General features: G+C 49.3%; 1 protein-coding gene across 2 annotated transcripts in view; it reads right to left on the minus strand.

The window, feature by feature from the left end:
* The window catches only part of AXL (AXL receptor tyrosine kinase), a 73,493-nt gene that overhangs the window by 43,253 nt on the left and 6,985 nt on the right, over positions 1-23,255 (minus strand). For both annotated transcript variants that reach the window (XM_079985353.1, XM_079985354.1), the window contains exons 2-4: positions 12,608-12,806; positions 6,371-6,471; positions 4,458-4,640 (exon numbers count right to left, since the gene is read on the minus strand). In XM_079985353.1, the coding sequence (XP_079841479.1) occupies positions 4,458-4,640; positions 6,371-6,471; positions 12,608-12,806 (483 nt within the window). The remainder of the gene's footprint in view (positions 1-4,457; positions 4,641-6,370; positions 6,472-12,607; positions 12,807-23,255) is intronic.

Below are 23,255 nucleotides of genomic sequence, written 5' to 3' on the forward strand. Positions count from 1 at the left end.
CAGTGAGTTACAGCTTGAGTGCTGCAGAAACCAGGCATCATCATCATCATCATCATTATTATTATTATTATTATTATTATTATTATTATTATTATTATTAATATCCCACCCATCTGTCTGGGCTTCCCCAGCCACTCTGGGCGGCTTCCAACCAAATATTAAAATACAGTGGTACCTCAGGTTACATACACTTCAGGTTACAGACTCCGCTAACCCAGAAATAGTGCTTCAAGTTAAGAACTTTGCTTCAGGATGAGAACAGAAATCATGCTCCGGAAGCACGGCAGCAGCAGGAGACCCCATTAGCTAAAGTGGTGCTTCAGGTTAAGAATAGTTTCAGCTTAAGTACGGACCTCCAGAACGAATTAAGTACTTAACCTGAGGTACCAGTAATGCATCAAATATTAAAAGCTTCCCTAAACAGGGCTGCTTTCCACCTAGAGCCTTCTGCATTCAAAGCATGTGTCCTTCTCTCTGAAACGACCATCAGATGCCCCCGCAGGAGAGTCTATTGCACCAGCCTCAGGTTCCCAAATCCTTCCTGTCTTACTCGGTTGTCTTGCAAGTATTTTCCCCTTGCAATAATATGGCAAGGACATCTTGCCATTTGCACCACTCCTTCGCCTCCAACCCACCCTGCGTCTGAAGAAGCAGCATGGCACAGACTACACTCCCAGGCAAGAACAGATTCTGGCGGAAATCTCCGTCCTACGCATGGAAGTCCCACCGGGCTCAAGGGCTTAGGGCTACGGCCGCAAGGAGACTCTTGCTGCCAAGATTTTGGTTTCTATTCGAGGAGCAGCAAGAGATGCCCTTTGGCCAAAGAAGCCCTTCACACCCACTTCCTCTTACCCAGGCGTCTGGTTTGAGGCTCGCAACCCCACGCAACTGCCAAATCAGCAAAAGAAAAAGGAAGAAAAGGAAAATAGCTGTGGCTGGCTTCAGCTAATCAGCCGGTGGCCTTTGGCAGAAAAACCCAGTGGCAAGGATTCTGGGAAGCCCCCCCCAAACTGTGCTGGGGCAAACAGAGTAGTCCATCGGCCAGCAGGGCGGGTCAGGATCTCCAAGTGGCCCAAAGACTCTCAGCAGAGGCTCCCGTCAGCATTTTTCAGGAGGGATTCAAATGCATGCTGGGAAATTTAGGCCCGCCAGGGTTAAAACACTCTTGTCACCTCAGCACAACAAATCCACTTTCTGAGGCTAGGAAAATGCAGTGAGAAGTGTGGGGTGAACAAATGAGAAACAGGAAACTGTATAAACACCCAACAAGCAAATCAGAGCAAACGGGGGACAAATGTTTATTGCCATATTTTTTTTTAAGAATGAATGCTCGATAAAGACTGGATGTGGTACAGATTGTAGTACAATCTTCACATAAGATTTGTGCAAGCAAATCAGGTCAAGGTAAAGGGACCCCTGACCATTAGGTCCAGTCGCGGACGACTCTGGGGTTGCGGCGCTCATTTCGCTTTATTGGCCTAGGGAGCCAGCGTACAGTTTCCAGGTCATGTGGCCAGCATGACTAAGCCGCTTCTGGCGAACCAGAGCAGTGCACGGAAACGCCGTTTACCTTCCCGCCGGAGCGGTACCTATTTATCTACTTGCACTTTGACGTGCTTTCGAACTGCTAGGTGGGCAGGAGCTGGGACCGAACAATGGGAGCTCATCCCATTGCGGGGATTTGAACTGCCGACCTTCTGATCGGCAAGCCCTAGGGTCTGTGGTTTAACCCACAGCACCACCCATGTCCCATGCAAATCAGAATGAATGCTTAATAAATAGGTAGCCTGGAGGAGTCCGGTGTTCACAATATTATGCTAAATAGACCGACAAAGATGTCATTGGGCGATTGAACCTGGAACCTGCAAGGCAGATACTCAAAGGGCTAAGCTATGGTCCTTTCCTTTCTTCACCCTCCACGGCTCTGAGTGGCTTGCAGTACTGCCTGTCATCTGTGGTGCCAAAGAACAAGGGGACCTTCCAAACATCTCCTACCCCATCTCCACATGGCCCACCCATTTCTACTGCAAGAAGTGAAGCTACAGGGAACCAGGCAGAGGGCCTTCTTGGTAATGGCACCCACCCTGTGGAACGCCCTCCCGTCAGATGTCAAGGAGATAAATAACTATACGACTTAGAGAACACATCTGAAGGCAGCCTTGTATGGGGACGTTTTTAATGTTTGATGTTTATTATGCTTTTATACTCGTTGGAAGCCGCCCAGAGTGGCCGGGGCAAACCCAGTCAGATGGGCAGGGTGCAAATAATAAAATTATTAATACTATTATAGTGGTACCTCGGGTTAAGTACTTAATTCGTTCCGGAGGTCCGTTCTTAACCTGAAACTGTTCTTAACCTGAGGCACCACTTTAGCTAATGGGGCCTCCCGCTGCTGCCGCACCACCGGAGCACAATTTCTGTTCTCATCCTGAAGCAAAGTTCTTAACCCAAGGTACTATTTCTGGGTTAGCGGAGTCTGTAACCTGAAGCGTATGTAACCCGAGGTAAAGGTAAAGGGACCCCTGACCATTAGGTCCAGTCGCGGACGACTCTGGGGTTGCGGCGCTCATCTCGCTTTATTGGCCGAGGGAGCCAGCGTACAGTTTCCAGGTAATGTGGCCAGCATGACTAAGCCGCTTCTGGCGAACCAGAGCAGCGCACAGAAATGCCGTTTACCTTCCCGCCAGAGCGGTACCTATTTATCTACTTGCACTTTGTGCTTTCAAACTGCTAGGTTGGCAGGAGCAGGGAGCAGGAAACGGGAGCTCACCCCGTCGCGGGGATTCGAACCGCTGACCTTCTGATCGGCAAGTCCTAGGCTCTGTGGTTTAACCCACAGCGCCACCTGCGTCCCTAGGTACCACTGTACCCGAGGTAGGTAAAGGTAAAGGTAGCCCTGCCCGTGCGGGCCAGTCTTGCCAGACTCTAGGGTTGTGCGCTCATCTCACTCTATAGACCGGGAGCCAGCGCTGTCCGAAGACACTTCCGTGTCACGTGGCCAGCGTGACAAGCTGCATCTGGCGAGCCAGCGCAGCACACGGAACGCCGTTTACCTTCCCGCTAGTAAGCGGTCCCTATTTATCTACTTGCACCCGGGGGTGCTTTCGAACTGCTAGGTTGGCAGGCGCTGGGACCGAGCGACGGGAGCACACCCCGCCACGGGGATTCGAACCGCCGACCTTTCGATCGGCAAGTCCTAGGTGCTGAGGCTTTTACCCACCGCGCCACCCGCGTCCCCCTGTACCCGAGGTACCACTGTATTAAAAGCAGGACAAGTGCTCCTGCATCTTTGCAGAGGAGGGCATTTCACCAAGTGCTATAGCTTCTCGCACAAGCGACACCTGCTGAGATGCGTCTGGCCACCCTACCGCTTGGCCAACCTTACAGGGGTGCTGTAAGGGTTACTGAGAGAATGAAGGTGAAGCACTCTGGACCCTCGAAACAGGTCGGCGTTGTTTTTGTGAGCGGCAAGAGACGGAGACATGCTTGCACATGCACGCACGCACACTGCCCAATTGGCATTTGGCAAGGCTTGCAGGGCCCGTTCCCACGCTCAGAGGAAAACCCCCTCCCCAGCCGAGCCATCGGGAACCAGCCACTCGCATAGAAAAGGGAACAAAAGAAGCTGGAGGCTGGGGACAAGAGGGGCTTTGAAAGAGGGGCACACCCGAGACAATGAACAAGGACGTGAGGGAAGGGGGGAAAGGGGCACGCTCACGAAGGAAGGCTGAATGGAGGGCGAGAATAGGGGTCCCCTCCTGCATTCACTGCCCTTCCCTCCTGCCCCCTGCTCTTCAATAATGCCAGAGAGGGACTGGCTTGCGGGGAGAACCAGGGCTCTCTCTTTGCAGCCAGCGGAACGGAGAGAAAAATAAAGGACGGGGGATTTTTGGCTCAGCCACCCAGATGCAGAAAAAGGAGAAGCAAACAAAAGGTCGATCGGAGCCTCATCAGCTAGGCCCTGAAACTGTTTTCAACACCTTGGTCCAGAGCCAGGGAAAGGCGAGGAAGGAACTATGGAGCGTGTACAGAGTATGCTTCTTCACATACAGAGCAACCCAGATGTCGGGAATTAGGGCTCCCAGCACGGAGAAGATTAAACTCCACATGGAAAGGCAAAGCGACAAAAGAAAGCCGTGGATCGAGACGGAAGAAAGCCACAGATGGATTTTGAAAGCTCTGTTCCCAAGGAGGAGATTGAGAGGGGACCAGTCCCAAACACCCAATATGTATTTCCCCGGACAGCTGACCTCCCGGACGGCACAGGGCTTCTCCTGTAAAGTCCTGGGAACTGTAGTTTGCCCCATGGAACTACCACACCCAGCATCTTCAACAGACTACAGTTCCAACGGTTTATTTTGCTTTGGACGTATGGGACAGATGTGATCACGTGACTTCTTTTGGTAAAGGTAGTTTCCTGAGCAGAGGAACCAGACGTGATCCGCTGTGTGACTCACCTCTCAACGCCAGTGTGGAAGGCGTCTGGGCCTGTGGGTCGTTCAAGGAGTTGAGGGGGGCGCTGTCTTGTAGCCAGATCACCCGCACTGGTTCTGGGGGGCCTTGAGCCCTGCAGCTGAGGTTGAAAGGGGTGTTGACTGTGACCTCCAGATCCTGGGGCTCTTCGGTGAAAAAGGGGAGACCTGGACACAAAAGGGGGGCGCAAGAAGGAATAGACTCAGCAAATGGACACAGAAAGCTTCCTTGTGATGCGTAAATGTGATGTTCTTCAAAGTGGAATCGAAGCAAACGTCAGTTCGGGTTTCCCCCAGATTGCTGTTTGTGCCAATTCAGCTTTGAAGAGTGGGTTTTCGTCCCTGATGGAGCTGTAATTTTTATTTTTGTTATTTTACCTACAAGTTATTACCATTATCTCAAGTGGGTTTTTTTATATATATACTTATGTTTCAAAGTGTTTCAGAAAAGAAATCGGACAAAATTAAATACTATCTATAAAGCAATACAGGGACGCAGGTGGCGCTGTGGGTTAAAGCCTCAGCGCCTAGGGCTTGCCGATCGAAAAGGTCGGCGGTTCGAATCCCTGCGGCGGGGTGCGCTCCCGCTGCTCGGTCCCAGCGCCTGCCAACCTAGCAGTTCGAAAGCACCTCCGGGTGCAAGTAGATAAATAGGGACCGCTTACCAGCGGGAAGGTAAACGGCGTTTCCGTGTGCGGCTCTGGCTCTGGCTCTGGCCAGAGCAGCGATGTCACGCTGGCCACGTGACCTGGAAGTGTCTCCGGACAGCGCTGGCCCCTGGCCTCTTAAGTGAGATGGGCGCACAACCCCAGAGTCTGTCAAGACTGGCCCGTATGGGCAGGGGTACCTTTACCTTTACCTTTTATAAAGCAATACAGGTAAAACATCCATAAAACATCAAAATCTATTAAACAGGATTCTGCTCACTCAATATCATTCGCTCAAGATTGCATGTCTGCTAACACACCTGTGTTATTTATTTTGATTTATTAGTTTTATATATTGCCCTTCATCCAAAGATATGAAGAGGATTCACAGGGTAAAAACACAAGGTAAAAAAACACAAGTAAATAGTTGAAACCAAAACAACAAAACAATACCCCCCTCCCACAAACACATGTAAAAGGCTGTAGAATATTAATCAACCAAAGGCCTGGTTGAAAAGGAATGCCTTTGCTGGCTGCCTACAGGCATATAATGAAAGTGCCAGGCGAGCCTCTCTGGGGAGAGCAATCTACAGACAGGGAGCCACCCCGAAAAAGGCCCCGTTCTTGTGTTGCTGCCCTCTGGACCTCTCGTGGAGGAGGCACACAAAGAAGGGCCTCAGATGATGAGTGCATTATCTGGGTTGGTGTATACTGAGGTATTGTGGTCCTGAGCCATTTAAGGCTTTATAGGCCACCAGCACTTTGAATTGGGCCCAGAAACTAATTGGCGGCTTGGGACATATTCAGTCTACAATCAGGCACAGCCACAGGCTCTCTCCCTCTCAGCAATCACAGATCCCAACAATCCACAAACTACAACACTGGCAGGCTTCCGCTGAGACACTCAAACCCAGTCTTATCTAGGGCTCCGCCAACCGCAGTAGAAACTCCACACAACTCACCCAAACACTCGCACAAGGTCATCATGTATGGCTAAGGAACCAAGGTCTCACCCTAGACAAAACATCTTCCATTTATATTTACAGTACTTGTTGCGTTTGTGTTCTTTAAAACTTTCACGCTGGGAAAGTTTTGAAGGAAAGAAAAGATGGCTGCAAAGCCAGCTTGGGCTCCAGCGCCTTTTTGCTCTGTCACCACCTTCATTCTTCGACCCCTGTGATGAACACTTGTGGAAGATCCTCTCAGTGTGATCTGGTGTGTGCACATCACGCTCAGACAAACGGTGTTTACCTTCCAGATTCAGGTAGGCTTCATCAGAGAGGACTTCAGATCCGTTCACCGAGGCCGCGCACTGGTAGTTCCCCATGTCCGAGAGCTGAACAGAAGGGATGCTGTCAGGGAAGAGAGTAGCAACACAGGGAGTTAATTTGGCTTCTCAGTGCCTTCAATTCACTCCTGATCTGAGGAGAGAGAGCAGGGTTGTGGGATCCCTCCCTAAACAAGAGTATCTATAGTAGTGACCAGAGGAGGAATGACCGTCGGGAGGAGCTCAGAGAGAAGAAACGCCGTGGTGCATCAGTCGGACGCCTTCATCTGCCCCGGCTGCAACAAAACATGTCTCACTCGTATCGGTCTCTACAGCCACAGCAGGTCCCACAGTTCGACCTCATCCCCAAAGGCTCGCTCCAGTCAGATGCCAGCAACCTCTGCTCCTGATCTGGACCACTTGCTCAGGTGAATACTACCAGGCTAGGCTCCAGGCCTATTCATGAGAACATGAGAAGAGCCCTGCTGGGTAGGATCACAGTAAGTTGCCTTATACCGAGTCAAACCATTGGTCCATTTGGCTTGGCCTTGTCTGCACGGACTGGGAGTGGCTCTCCAGGGTTTCAACCCAACCTGGAGACATCAGGATTGAACCTGGGACCATCTGCATGCAAAAAATGTTCTGCCTTCCCCTCAGGATCAGTCTGAAAGTTCATCTAGACTAAGGTTACCAGATGTCCCCATTTCCCGGGGACAGTCCCCGGATTTACAAATCTGTCCCCAGAAAAAATCTGTCCCCGGAGTGTCCCCGGATTTATATTTTAAGTGTTGTAGATTTATTAGCAGGGAATAAATGTTGTTTGATTGGTTCAACGGCACAAGACACATCATGTGGGGACTTCCGGCGAGGCAAAATGGCGGGCAGCGAGTAGCTCCTGAAGCCATCCAGAGCCAACTGCGCTATCAGGCTGGCTCCTGGCTGCTGAGACTGCCGCTGCCACTACCGAGGGGGAACTGGGAGCGCCCAGCGTGTCAACTGGGGGAACCACTGACACACACCCACACCCCCCGCGACCCAAATTGAGCCGGGAGCGAGAGCGCCTGGCCACCCGGCCGACTGCCCAGTGGCACTCAGGGGCCAGGAAAACCCCAGAGCTGGCACAGAGAGGAGGAGGAGAGGAGAAGGAGAAGGAAGAGAGAGAAAGAGGAAGAAGAAAAAAAGAGGGGAGCTCCAACCTTGCCACGGCACTGAAAGGGAGAGGTAGGAGAGCACCGGGAGGGCAAGGACACGTGGCCGAGCCCAGGCCTGACCCGAGCCTACTCCATGACGGCTAGCTCTCCAAGAGAACAGGCCAGGGTCCAGAGGAAGGCCACGCGACAGAGGAGACCACAGAAGAGAATATATTAATTATTATTTTTTAAAATAACTTTTTCTTTAATAACTTCTCTCTCTCTCTCTCTCTCTCTTTTTAAAGTGTCCCTGGATTCTTTGAAAAAATCTGGTAACCTTAATCTAGACCACTCACCCCTGACCCACCCCTGCCTCACTCCAGGGTGTGTGTCCAAACCCCCCCCCCCATTTCCATTAAACATCAGGATACAAAACACACTATGAGTAATACCATTAAAATCCATGGATATAAACTTGGGTCCCATATGCACTGAAAACCTCTGACAACATTTGAGATATTTGTTAAGAGAATTGGGGCATACAGAACCAACATTTTCAACTCGACTTGAATGCCACGGCAGACTCTTCAAATGTCCCCATTTTCCAGGGTTTACAAAAGCCGCCCCGGTTTCTGATTTGATTTCAGAATGCCCTGCTTTCCCTTAGGACATCCCTATTTCCATTGGAGAAATGTTGGAGGGTATGCTGTGGCAAATTGTACAGGGGCCCAATATTTCTGATTTTAAATATTAGGGCCCCTACCCCTCCGGGTTATGGTTTATCGCTGGTTAGGGATTGTTTGTGTTTTGGGTTGTTTGTGTCACTGCAGAAAGGCCAACAACCTCTCTATTTGTTTATGGGTCATGATTCTTCCCCCTTCCATCCTCAGACTCCTGAATCCAGAAGACCAGCTGCCAGTTTCCTCCTGGACATCACGAGCAGCAGCAGCAGACAAAACAAACCATCTTACTCTTGTGCTAGTGTTGTGTGTGTGTGTGTGTTTATTCTACAGAGTTCTTTAAACCCTTCTGTTTGTTCCAGCTGAGCATTGTGTCTTTTGCTGTTTATCAAACTCGAGATGAATGTATAAGCTTTTTAGGAAAGGAAAGAAACAAGTTTAAAGAGCCCACGCAGCTAACGAAACAAAGGCAGAGTAAAAAAATATATAAAAAGCGTGGGAACTGTTGGAGATTCCAGACTGTTGCTATTTTGCGGGTGGAATTCAATCGCTTATGGGCAAATTCAATTTGCACAATAACAGCGAATTTGGCGCTGTTGCACAACAGGCCTGCTTCCCCCAGGAAAAAAATAGGGACTTTATTCAGTATAATCCAGTAATGGATTATTATTACCATTTTGTGAGATGGAGCGTGGGGTTGGGGACTGGACCACCAGAAAGGTAACCATTATTATTATGACTATTTATTACATTGATATACTGTACCCCCTTTATCTTCCAAGGATCTCGAGGGGGTGCAGATGGTTCTCCTCCCCCCCATTTCGCCCTCACGACAACCCTGTGAGGTAGGTTAGGCTAAGACAGGGGTCAGCAAACCTTTTCAGCAGGGGGCCAGTCCACTGTCCCTCAGACCTTGTGAGGGGCTGGACTATATTTTTTTGGGGGGGGGGGATGAACGAATTCCTATGCCCCACAAATAACCCAGAGATGCATTTTAAATAAAAGCACACATTCTACTCATGTACAGTGGTACCTCTGGTTACGTACTTAATTCGTTCTGGAGGTCCGTTCTCATCCTGAATTTCTGTTCTCATCCTGAAGCAAAGTTCTTAACCCAAGGTACTATTTCTGGGTTAGCGGAGTCTGTAACCTGAAGCATCTGTAACCTGAAGCGTCTGTAACCCGAGGTACCACTGTAAAAACACCAGGCAGGCCCCACAAATAACCCAGAGATGCATTTTAAATAAAAGGACACATTCTACTCATGTAAAAACACGCTGATTCCCAGACCATCTATGGGCTGGATTTAGAAGGCGACTGGGCCGGATCCGGACCCCGGGCCTCAGTTTGCCTACCCATGGGCTAAGAGATGGTGACTGACTCCAAGGTCAGTCTCACGCTCTACTGACTGAGCTATCCTTCATGTGCTTAGAAGACACGGGTGCAAACTGTTTCCCCCTGGTCGCGCTGCTTTCCCAGGGAAAACCCACTCTTTAGTGCTAAACTGGAGCAAATGTCATTCCAGAGAAAACCGGAATTGTGGGCTAAAGAGCCCTTTCCCCTGGGCTATTGGGGGGGGGGACAGAGGGGCGGAGCAGAGAAGCAGCAGGAGGGTGGATAAGCCCTTAGCCTGCCTCTTGGATAATCCAGGACTTCAGACATCCAGTTTGGGCCACGGTCCTGGAAGCTGCCCCTATGCCTTTCATCCCCATTCACTTCCTACTTTGCCTGGCCTGCCAGCGGAAAGGGCAATGAAAGAAGCAGAGGAGAAAAGCATCGTGCGAGGCCAGGAGAGGAAAGCTGCCAGCCCCTCTCGTCCTCACCAAGTTATGCTGCTTTGGGGTTGAGCAACTGGAAATATTTCCCAATGTGTCTCTCTCTCACACACACACCCTCGGAGGAAGCCAGCCAGCTCCCCATCTCTCCACAAGGAAGATGGCTCGGCTGTTCACGTGGAGGAAAGCAGGGATGGTGGCTTAAGTCAAACAGGCAACACCCATACCGCTTCAACTTTCCCCCGCTCCCCCGTGGCACGGTTCCCTCCTGTTGTGCAACTGGCTGTTTGGCTGTAGAGTGCAGTTTTGGTTGCCTCGCGTCAAAAAGGATATCGGAATACGGTCAGAAAGGGGCTAGCCAAACGGTCAAGGCAACTTCAACGTGGGGAAAGGTTGCAGGGTTTGGGACATTTTAGAGAAAAGGCGAGGGAGAGGCGACAGGGTGGAAGTTCATGCAATTATGCCTGGCATCCGTGACAGGTGGCCATTCAACCTCTGCTTAAAAACCTCCCGAGAGAGTCCGTCCCACTGCCAAACCGCTCTTACGGTCAGAAAATTTTTCCTGATGTTTAGTCGGCTTGTACAGTGGTACCTCGGGTTACATACATTTCAGGTTACATTTGCTTCAGGTTACACACTCCACTAACCCAGAAATAGTGCTTCAGGTTAAGAACTTTGCTTCAGGATGAGAACAGAAATCGTGCTCCGGCGGCGTGGCGGCAGCAGGAGACCCCATTAGCTAAAGTGGTGCTTCAGGTTAAGAACAGTTTCAGGTTAAGTATGGACCTCCGGAACGAATTAACCACTGTAACTTGAATCCATTCGTTCGAGCCCTACCCTCCAGAGCAGGAGCAAACAAGCTACAGTCAAACCTCGGGTTGAAGTAACTTTGGGATAAGTATTTTCGGGTTGCGCGCTGCGGCGACCCGGAAGTAACGGAGCACGTTACTTCCGGGTTTCGTCGCTTGCGCATGTGCAGACGGTCAAAATGACATCACGCGCATGCGCAGAAGCAACGAGTCGCTTCTGGGTGCGAACGGGGCTCCGGAACAGATCCCGTTTGCATCCAGAGGCACCACTGTAGTTCCATCTTCCACACGACAGCCCCTTAGTTTAGACATTTGAAGATGGCTTTCATATCTCCTCTCGGTCTCCTCTTCTCCAGGCTAAACACACCCAACTCCCTCGACCGGTCCTCATAAGGCTTGGCCTCGAGACCCTTCACCATTTTGGTCACCCTTCTCTGCCCACCTTCCAGCTTGTCAACATCCTTCTTAAATTGTGGTGCCCAGAACTGGACACAGGACTCCAGGCGTGGCCTGACCAAGGCAGAACAGAGTGGGACTGTGACTTCCCTTGATCGCTAGACTTCTGTTGATGCAGCCTAGATCAGCACTGGCTTCTTTGTTTTGCTGCTACTGCATCACACTATTGACTCAATGGGTCAACAGCTTCTCAATGTGTATTGTATTGTTTTATGTACTGTGGCTTGCCGTTGTTTTATTGATTATAGTTTGGATATTATTTACAGTGGTACCTCGGGTTCCATACGCTTCAGGTTACATACGCTTCAGGTTACAGACTCCACTAACCCGGAAATATTACCTCAGGTTAAGAACTTTGCTTCAGGATGAGAACAGAAATCATGCAGCGGCAGCGGGAGGCCCCATTAGCTAGAGTGGTGCTTCAGGTTAAGAACAGTTTCAGGTTGAGAACAGACCTCCAGAATGAATTAAGTTCTTAACCAGAGGTACCACTGTATTGTAACTGTTGAGTGGATTTCTCTTTAACTTTTATATGTTGGTATTATCATTTTATACTATTATAATGATTGTTGAATGTTACTTTTTTGATGTAGGTTGCCTATTTCAAAGTTATGTTTTTTTATTACATTTTTGTATTGCATTAGATTGTTATAAGATGTACATTGTTTATTTCTTCAGTTTGTAAACCGCCTTGAGTATTGTAAGATAAAAAGACTGTACAGTGGTGCCCCGCAAGACGAATGCCTCGCAAGGAGAAAAACTCGCTAGACGAAAGGGTTTTCCGTTTTTCGATGTGCTTCGCAAGACAAATTTCCCTTTGGGCTTGCCTCGCAAGATGAAATCGTCTTGGGAGCCTTGCGATTTTTTTCGCTCCCCCCCTTTTTCTAAGCCGCTAAGCCGCTAATAGCCTCTTAGCCGCTAAGCCGCTAAGCCTTTAATAGCCGCTAAGACGCTAAACCGCTAATAGCGATAATCCGCTAATAGGGTTGCTTCGCAAGACGAAAAAACCGCTAGACGAAGAGACTCGCGGAACGGATTATTTTCGTCTTGCGAGGCACCACTGTATACAAATTAAAAATGATGATGATGATGACTCGTGCTGAGCTTGCTGTCCGCTAACACCGCTAGATCTTCCCAACGCTGAGCCTGCCAGCCCACCTACTGTGGGATCAGTGGCGTAGTGTGGGGGGTGCAGGGGGGGCCGGCCGCACCGGGCGCAACATCTGGGGGTTAGGGAAATCCACGGGTTAGGGGGCGCAAATCCACGGGTTAGGGGGCGCAAATCCATGGGTTAGGGGGTGCAAATTACTTGCCTTGCCCCGGGTGCTGATAACCCACGCTACGCCACTGTGTGGGATGCAAGGTGCTCACCTCAATTCGCTGGTGGTCATCCATTCTTCATCATCCAAGGGAAACTGCATCTGGTTACTGTCAGCCAAGTCCAGGGCGGCTCCGTCCCGCAGCCAACTGATCTCAGGCGGCTCTCCAAGAGAATGGGCGGAGCACGAAAGCTTGATGTCCTTGCCCAAGGAAGATGTCAGGTTCGAAGGGCTCTCTTGGAAGAACACGGCTGGAGGAGAGAAAGAGATTGCGTTGGAGCACCTCAATAGCATCGTGCAGAAGGAAAATGAGACATAGGGATGGGTCTAGGATAGAAACAGCAATGGGAGTCTAGCCAATGGGAGTCTACCTTTGTTGTGCAGTTTCTGCTGCACACTGAATAAGTGCCTCTTTAATAAGTACCGTATTTTGCGCCCCATAGGACGCACCGGCCCATAGGACGCACCTAGTTTTTTGGGGGGGGAAATAAAGAATTTTTATTTTTATTTCCCCCCCAGGTGCGGGGCTGGAAGAATCAGGTCAGGGAACAGCGGGAAGGCACGCTCCGCCTCCCCGCTGTCCCCCGAGCTTGTGGGGCTGGCGATGGGGAGAAGTGTGCTGAGCCCGGGACTGCAGGCAGCTCTGCGCAGCCACCGGGAGCCGGGCGGGACTTCACGCCCCGCTCCCGATGGCCGCTCAGAGCTGCGCTGAGCCCGGGACTGCAGGCAGCTCTGCGCAACCCTCGGAGCCAGTCTCCTGAGGGTTGCGCAGAGCTTCCTGAAGCCTGGAGAGCGAGAGGGGTCGGTGCGCACTGATCCCTCTTGCTCTCCAGGCTTCAGCGAAAGCCTGCATTCGCCCCTAGGACGCACACACATTTCCCCTTCATTTTTGGAGGGGAAAATGTGCGTCCTATAGGGCGAAAAATACGGTATGTACAGTCATACCTCGGGTTACAGACGCTTCAGGTTGTGTTTTTTCAGGTTACAGATGCACTGAAACCTGGAAGTACCAGAACGGGTTACTTCCAGGTTTAGGCGGTCGCGCATGCGCAGAAGCACTAAAATCGTGCTTTGCACATACGCAGAAACACAAATCGCAATCCGCGCGTGCGCCGCTGCGGGTTGCGAACATGCATCCCGCACGAATCACGTCCGTAACTGTACCTGACACCTGAGATGTACAGTGGTACCTCAGGTTACATACGCTTCAGGTTTCATACGCTTCAGGTTACAGACTCCGCTAACCCAGAAATAGTGCTTCAGGTTAAGAACTTTGCTTCAGGATGAGAACAGAAATCGTGCTCCGGCGGCGTGGCAGCAGCAGGAGGCCCCATTAGCTAAAGTGGTGCTTCGGGTTAAGAACAGTTTCAGGTTAAGTACAGACCTCCGGAACGAATTAAGTACTTAACCTGAGGTACCACTGTATATATTTTAGGACCCACCCTACAGCATTGTTTCGACCCGATTTTCTTAGCTATTTATCTACCATCTGCTGGCCTTTTGCATCAATAGCCGACCTTTCCCCTAAGGCAGGCATGGCCAAACTTGGCCCTCCAGCTGTTTTGGGACTACAGTTCCCATCATCCCTGGCCACTGGTCCTGTTAGCTAGGGATGATGGGAGTTGTAGTCCCAAAACAGCTGGAGGGCCAAGTTTGGCCATGCCTGCCCTAAGGAGATCGAAGTGGCATTCATGGTGCCCCAAAGCTTTATTGCACCCCATTTCATCCTCACAACAAGCCTGCGAGGTAGGCTAAGCTGAGAAGCTATGGCTGGCCCAAGGCCACCCAATAAGTTCCATGGCCGTGGGGATTTGAACCCTGGTCTCCCAGGTCTGAGTCCAATACTCTAATCACTGTGTGACACTGGCTCCTCTGAATGTTTTAAAATTGCTCAGAGACCATGTGGTGAAGGGCCAGTAAGAAATTAAAGTAAGAATAATATTGGATACAGAGTGGTACTGATATAACACCAAGGTTGCAGGTTCGAACCCCATATGGAACAGCTGCCTTACGGGGGGTGGGCTAGATGATCCATAGGGTCCCTTCCAACTCTTCAATTCTATGACTCTGTGATGATGATGATGATTGTCCCCTTTTCCAGTTCCCAGGTATTAGCCCATAACCACTGAAAACAGGTTTTAAGCTCGTTTAACCTTGCCGTTCTCTGCCCACCCACAAATCCTGGGAGGGTCTGCAATTTTACATAAATAAAATTGAGTCCTGCTACAAGGGAAGGGCGTTCGGGCTGAAGCAGGCCTGAGAATGAAAAACTTCCAACTTGGAAAGCATGGCTCTTATCGTCACACTCCAGGAGTCCGGTTGCGTAAAGGGAAAAATGCACTGCGCATGCCCAGAGACCCACAAGATGCCTCACTCTCTTATTACAATACAGTGGTACCTTGGGTTACATATGCTTCAGGTTACATACGCTTCAGGTTACAGACTCCGCTAATCCAGAAATAGTGCTTCAGGTTAAGAACTTTGCTTCAGGATAAGAACAGAAATCGTGCTCCGGTGGCACGGCGGCAGAAGGAGGCCTCATTAGCTAAAGTGGTGCTTCAGGTTAAAAACAGTTTCAGGTTACTGGCTCGCAAGCTCGCAAAAATATACCATTTGCCCGTTAATAAATGCTGGAAATGTAAGGAGACCGAAGGTACATTCTTTCACCTTTGGTGGATGTGCCCAAGGATTAAGGCTTTTTGGGAAATGATTTATAATGAAATGAACAAGGTATTTAAATATACCTTCCTGAAGAAACCAGAGGCCTTTCTCCTGGGCATGGTCGGCCAATTGGTGCTAAAGGAGGATAGAACTTTTTTTATGTATGCTACAGCAGCAGCAAGAATACTCATCGCAAAGTATTGGAAGACACAAGATCTACCCACCCTGGAAGAATGGCAGATGAAAGTAATGGACTATATGGAATTGGCGCAAATGACTGGCAGAATCCGAGACCAGGGAGAAGAGTTGGTGGAAGAAGACTGGAAGAAATTTAAAGATTATCTACAAAAACACTGTAAAATTTTTGAATGTTAATGATGTTGGAATGAAATGAAGTGGTTTTAGCAATAAGGCAAATAGGAATATGTAAAATTGGATTGATATTAGATGAAAATTTTGAAACTATAATATGTGAAGATAAAGAATTAAGAGTAAACAAAGAGGGTATGGATTTGCTGAACTAACTATTAACTGGAATACAAAAAAGGGAGGTGTGAGGAAGTCATGAAAATAAGTAAAGAAAGAGGGATCTATTGTTAACTGTTTTTATTCTTTTTTCTTTTTTTCTCTTTTCTGGTGTTTGTACTTTTTGTATTTTATTTTTACTATTTTTGTAACTTTTTTCTTGTTGAAAAGCTAATAAATATTATGAAAAAAAAACAAAACAACAGTTTCAGGTTACAAACGGACCTCTGGAACGAATTAAGTACTTAACCCGAGGTACCACTGTATATTCCAATGGCTGTGCTTTGGCATTGCAGAACGGTTCAGTGGGCTCCGAGCTCTGGGTCAAATTAGGCTATGAATATTATTTAAAGGGATGACCACTGACCAGGAAAAAAATGAGAACTCAAGCCAGCTCTACTGCCAGTAGCATGAGTCTGGGTTGTAGGAATCAACAAGAAAGGTTGTTAAGCCTGGAGACAAAGATTGATTGATTGATTGATTGATTAACTAACACACATACATATCTCGCTTAATATTTTTAAACTCTTATCCATTTGCCACCTGCTATCGTCTGTGGCAGATCATCTGACTGCTTCAGGGAGCAGGAGCAGCTAGTTTTAAAAGTTGGCAACTCTTTAGCATCACTTTCCTCCTTCTTTTTTCCTTTTTGCAAATCCTGTCTTCTGTAATGTGCCAATTTGGGGCAGCGGGAGAGAACGGTGACGTTCAGATCTGGCTGGCCAGGCCGGCTGCGGACGATGACTCTCCTCGCCTCTCCGTCACCAGCTGCCAAGGGATAGCAGCTGCACCAGCCCCACCCGCTTAATGACGGTTCTTATAATTCCCTGGCCCATCAAAAAATACCCACCCAAGCCCTAGTGTGGGCCAGGGTAGAGCAGCAAAAGCTCTGCAAGCTTAGAGGCCCAGAGGGTGGGGGTGGGGGGTTCTTCTGGTCTTAGTAACAGTCTCCTAAAACCCCTTATTAGCTTTTGACAGTAAAGCTTCACCTGTTGGACTTCTGCCATAGCGGCAAAAATTCAACAGTTGAAGCTTCTTTCCCCAAATCTCCAGTCAATTCAACAGAACAGATTTAAGCTCCCTGATTACTTTCAAATCTCCTGGATATTCTAGGGCAGCTTCATGGAAAAAAAGGAAAGGGCGGGGGAAGAATAGTGCTCCTACACCTTTAATATTTGTGTAGGGGATTTCAGGAGGTGTGCTATAACTTGCTTGACAAGCTGCACCTGTTGAAATCCCCTCCATAAATATTAAAGTTGTAGAAAACATACCCTTCTCTTGCCTAGGACCACCCCAGTTATATATTTGTTGTGGTTATATTTTTCTTAGGCCTTTATTATCCCCCCAAACCCATAAAGTAAATCAGATACGTTTCTTGTTGGCAGAAATACATGTGTTTGTTTTTTTTAATTAAAACATTTCTACCCCACCCTTCTAGCGCAAAAAAACCCGCCCAGTGCAGCGTGCAGCATTTCAAATGGTGATTTCAGAGACACAGCAACAATAAAGCACATTGGCTAAGGGTCAGCGGTTGAAACCAAGCACACAAAAAACATCAAAAGTTTGCCGGAATAAAACGGATTCACTCTGCCCACAGTTTGATTAAACTGGAGCGGGGAGAGCTAAACCACCCACATGCAGCCGAACTGAACCAATACTATGCACCGAGAGGAATGCTGCAAATAAACAGATATATGGGGCAGCAATCCTGTCGATGCCAGGAAAATCTCTTTTATTTTTCTCTATCGTGAAGCAACAACCAACACTGTGGGAGCCTTGAATGGCGGGGAGCGGGGGGCGGGACTCCCTCATGCAATTCCAGATTCACCGCCTCCTTTTCCCTCACTGTCTGGGAAGTGAAAGGAGGGGAAATCACTCTGCCCACCATTTCAGCGACAGTTTAAGGGGTTGCAATCTCCAGGCCAAGAGCCCTCTGGAGTTTCTGGGCAGAAGGACGCCATCTTTAATTTCTTGTTTCTATTCCATTTCTCCCCCCATTCCACTGAGGATAAAGGGACCCCAGGCCATTAGATCCAGTTGTGGCCGACTCTGGGGTTGCGGCGCTCATCTCGCATTACTGGCCGAGGGAGCTGGCGTACAGCTTCCGGGTGATGTGGCCAGCATTACTAAGCCGCTTCTGGCGAACCAGAGCAACACATGGAAACGCCAATTACCTTCCCGCCGGAGCGGTACCTATTTATCTACTTGCACTTTGACGTGCTTTCAAACTGCTAGGTCGGCAGGAGCAGGGACCGAGCAGCGGGAGCTCACCCTGTTGCAAGGATTTGAACCGCTGACCTTCTGATCGGCAAGTCCTAGGCTCTGTGGTTTAACCCACAGGGCCACCCACGTCCCCCTCTGAGGATACCGGCATATATATATATATCCTATGAGTCCCGAAACCAGGATGCACGTTTTCCCAAGCATGCTCCCCACGTGAGATCACGGAACCCCCCAAAAACATGCTTCCACGGTGCCCCAAAATGAAATCGTGCGAGATCACAGCACTGCAAATTGTTGTTGTGCTCTTGCAGGACAAACCGGGATGTTCTGGGGTTTTTTTCTGGGACACTTGTGGGGTAGGAATACATGGGGCCACCCCAACCCAATTTTTCAGTGTCAGGTTAGGCAAAGAGGGGTTTGCTTTGGCGAGGGCTAAACTGGTTGTTGCAATGGCAAAAGCAGGTTTTCCCCTGTTAACGGAGAAATCTGAGGGCTCCCTTGGCCAAAAAACAAGGACACCAGCCAGGAATACCAGAGCAAAACAGCAGCCAGTAGGCTTGGTCTTTAGTGAAGACTGTCGCGACAGAACTCCCTCCTGCCACCAGGTGAAACAAGATGGAAGCCCAGAACAAAAGAGAACCCAAACTTTTATTAGCTGCTAATCCCCATGTTGGGGACACGGGTGGCGCTGTGGGTAAAACCTCAGTGCCTAGGACTTGGTCGGCAGTTCGAATCCCCGTGGCGGGGTGAGCTCCCGTCGCTCGGTCCCAGCTCCTGCCCACCTAGCAGTTCGAAAGCACCCCTAAGTGCAAGTAGATAAATAGGTACCGATTTATAGCGGGAAGGTAAACGGCGTTTCCGTGCGCTGCGCTGGTGCTGGCTCGCCAGAGCAGCTTCGTCACGCTGGCCACGTGACCCGGAAGTGTCTGCGGACAGCGCTGGCTCTCAGCCTCTTAAGCGAGATGAGCACGCAACCCCAGAGTCGGACACGACTGGCCCGTACGGGCAGGGGTACCTTTACCTTTAATCCCCATGTTACCCCCTCCCCAAACTACATCACTCATACATCACTCATACATCATGAAAGGAGAGGTCTGGTGGCAGTAATCTGAGCATCCTGGACCCTGCCCCTTGGTTCCCCTTGCCCTCCACCAAACACCCATCAAGTGAAGCAAAAGAGATATTTACATTTCCCTGTTTCCCATCCAAGTTAATCACACCCTTTTGTCTTCATCTGGGTTTGTTATTTCTGGAAAGGCTACCTGTCTGGCACTCAGGTATCAGGATGCCAGGAATTATCACTCAGGCAGAGGGGCTGCTGAGCAGCTGAGCTCACATGTCTATATGAATTTCTGAAGTTTTCCCAGTAAGCCAGTACATTTATCAGTGAATTGTTACATTTGGCATTGTGCAGCAGTGGCCCTTTGAATAGATGGGAAGAAACTGTGATGAAGTATTTTGTGGGGACAAATCACAAAAGTCACAAAAGCGATTGTGCTGATTTTGGTAGTGGGCTGCATGTGCATGATATCTGCTGGAGGGGCAACCCCCCAAAAAACCTATACATAAATTCCTGCAACACCCCCAAGCCTGTTTTGCTGGTGGATGCCAAACTTGGATGAGGAAATGGTCAGTGGAGAAGAGGGGAGGGGGGTCTGCTTCACCCTTCCTCCAGCCATGTAACCCCCCCCAAAAAAGCAGCACCACACACCCCAATTCCAGGGATGAAGACAAGAGTATCAGACGTAAACTCTGGTAAATGTGAGACAGCACAATAGAGCAGGGATCCCCAAATGACCACCATAAGCTTCATAGATAAAACCAGTGCTTTTTTCCCTAAAAAAATGTTTAGGAGTACTCTCCGTTTCCTACTCATATTGAAATAAAGGTAAAGGGACCCCTGACCATTAGGTCCAGTCGTGACCGACTCTGGGGTTGCGGAACTCATCTCGCTTTATTGGCCAAGGGAGCCGGCGTACAGGTTCCGGGTCATGTGGCCAGCAGGACTAAGCCGCTTCTGGCGAACCAGAGCAGCGCACGGAAATGCCATTTACCTTCCTGTTTATCTACTTGAACTTTGACGTGCTTTCGAACTGCTAGGTTGGCAGGAGCAGGGACCGAGCAACGGAAGCTCACCCCATCGCGGGGATTCGAACCGCCGACTTTCTAATCAGAAAGTCCTAGGCTCTGTGGTTTAAGCCACAGCGCCACTCACGTCCCGCCTCCATATTGAAATACTGCCCCCTCAATGATGCCAGACTTAGATTCACAAAATGTTCAGGGGTATGCGTACCCCTGCATCCCCCCAGAAAAAAAGCCCTGGATAAAATGTTCCTCTATAAACTGATTTGGTCAATCTTCCACACTAACCAAGCGAGAACATATTCTAATTTCAGGAGGGCCAATCTCCCTCGGCTGCAAAGCAAGGCTGTAGAATCTCTGTGGCGCTTCGAGGTCAAAGAGCGAGAGCGGCACATGGGACATAAAATATACGCCACTAGATGATGCATAATGTGTGTGGAACAGAGGAGGTGGAGCGGCAGGCGCATAAATCCAGTCTGAGAATATCCTGCCCTGCAGCCGCCGTTAACCCTTGAGGAATGAGGGACACATTCCAGGGCCTGAGAAACAAAAGTTGCGTACTTGGAAGAAACCCAGGCCTCACTCTTGAGCCTCACACTGCTTTCTCTAGGAAGGTTGGGGAAGGGAGGGGGGGATCTTCTTCTATGCCAAGAGACCCAAATTGGCTCCTGGTCCAACAGAGAAGCATGCAGTGAAATTCTGGCTACGCCCATGTCCCTCATCCTGGTTGTGTTTTCTTTCTTTTTTCCAAGATTGATTGTAAGCATGTTGGGGCAGAGACCTGTCTTTTCAGATTATTCTCAAAAGCGCCAACTGTGTCAATGGCACTATACTGGGGCTGGCATCTGACAGCCCGTACTGGAGGCATATCATCATCATCATCATCATCATCAGTGCTTTTTTTCTAAAAAAAATGTTTAGGGATACTCTCATTTTTCTACTCTTATTGAAATACTGCCCCTCAATGAGGCCAAAGATTCACAAAATGTTTAGGCCAGGGAATGCGTACCACTGCGTCCCCCGAGAAAAAAAGCCCTGATTATTAATGTTGATATTATTATTATTATTGTTAATGTTAATATTATTAATGTTAATCTTATTATTTAATTCATGAATTGTCTTTCCGATGAGTCTCATGCGCATACAATAGGAGCGACTGAAAATGATTTCAAAAGTGTATGAGAAAGAAAATACAGTGGTACCTCGGGTTAAGAACTTCATTCGTTCTGGAGGTCTGTTCTTAACCTGAAACTGTTCTTAACCTGAGGTACCACTTTAGCTAATGGGGCCTCCTGCTGCTGCCACACGATTTCTGTTCTCATCCTGAAGCAAAGTTCTTAACCTGAAGCACTATTTCTGGGTTAGCAGAGTCTGTAACCTGAAGCGTATGTAACCTGAGGTACCACTGTATAGGTTTTTTAATAATACAAAATCAACAGCTTAGGCAGAGACCTTTTCATTTAGCTGGAAAAGCTTGTCCAAACAGGAACGGCTGCAATTGTTTCCGGAAAGTGGAAATTGTGGGCGCCTGCCGCATTTCAAGAGGGAAGCTGTTCCACAGAACTAAAAGGCTCTGTTCCGACTTGCCGGAGCAGGGAAGTGAGCTCTAGTGGAGCCACACAAGGGTGGATTGCATGGCCCTTTCAACTCTATGACCTCACTGAGCGAATGATGTAAACAAGCCCGCCTCTCCCAGCCCTAGGGAGAAAAAGCTGGCACACGACGCCTGGGCTGGAGACCATTCGCCTCCCTTTTGAGCCAAGTACGGCAGCGAGAACTGAAACCTCTGTTGTGGTTGTGGAGAGGCGGGCTTGCTCTATCACTGCTCCCTCCAGCCCCAGCAGCAGCCCCTGTCCCGCCCCCCCCAAAATCCGGTTCCCATCCCCAAAGATTGCCCCAGTGGTATCCACTGGAGGTTTTGGACTACAACTCCCATCAGGCAGCGCTAACAGTCGTAGCTAGGCTTGCCAGGTCAAGAGCAGCCCAGAGATTTCAAGCCCCAAACCTGAGACGTAGGAGTGGGGCCCTGATGGTGTCATAGAGCAGCCCCTGGAGATGGAAGTTAATTGGGAGAGCGGAGCAGAGGAAGGCAGACCCTCCCAGATGGCTCAAATCTTTCCCGCCCCTCACTGGCCTCTATCATGGATAGGGTTGCCAAAGTCCCTTTGCAGGCCTGGCTCCTGCGCCTTCAACAACAGCCAGGGCTTACAGGCTGCTAGTTTTGTCCAGGTTGGTTGGCCACCCTAAACCCAGCCTCAGTGAGGCAACAGAGCAAATGAGGCTCATATATATTTCAATGAAGAGGCAGCCAAATAGTTAAAGGACAGCGGCTTTATCCAGAAAAAGGGAAAAGGGCAGATTTTTGTTTACAACAGGGAGATAAAACCTCTTTCCCAGGGCCTAATCCTTCTCAATCCTTGAACATATAAGGCCACAGTAAACAGCAGAGTGTCTCTGGGCATGTGCAAAGGAACCACTGCTCTGTTCTCAGCAGCCTGTATTAGCCTCCGTGGATGTGTCTGGGATTAGTAAACTCAGATATGTGGCTTTCTTTCCCTCTTCTATGAGAGCAGCACTGTGTAACTCCTCCCAAACCAGGCCACAGGTTGGGCCTGTTAAATTGCAGGCATGCAACTGGCCCTGCCACATCACTCCAAAAAGCCACCTAGCCCTGCATTTCTGCTAGAATGTTGCTCCCCTGGTAACTTGGTGGGCAGAACATGAAAGTCTCAGCCTCCCCTTGCTGCTAGCTCCCAGCTCCTGCTGTTCAGAGATAGCCTGCTTGCGTTCATGGAGGTTCCACTGAGATCTCACGGCTAATTGCTGCTGGTATTCCTCCTTGAACATCTAATTATGGGGGTTGTTTTTTTTTTAAAACCATCTAAGCTAGATGGGACGCGGGTGGCACTGTGGTCTAAACTACAGAGCCTAGGGCCTGCCGATCAGAAGGTCAGCGGTTCAAATCCCCGCGACAGGGTGAGCTCCTGTTGCTCGGTCCCTGCTCCTGCCAACCTAGCAGTTCAAAAGCACGTCAAAATGCAAGTAGATAAATGGGTACCATTTCTGCAGAAATGGCAGAAATGACTGGCAGAATCCGTGACCAAGAGAAAGAGACGGTGGAGGAAGACTGGAAGAAGTTCAAAGCTTATCTTAAGAACTGTTACAATATTGATGAGTGCTAAAATGTCAAGGGAAAGGAAGATACAGAA

Source organism: Podarcis cretensis, assembly GCF_951804945.1.
Source record: "Podarcis cretensis genome assembly, chromosome: 8".
NCBI classification, from domain to species: Eukaryota; Metazoa; Chordata; class Lepidosauria; order Squamata; family Lacertidae; genus Podarcis; species Podarcis cretensis.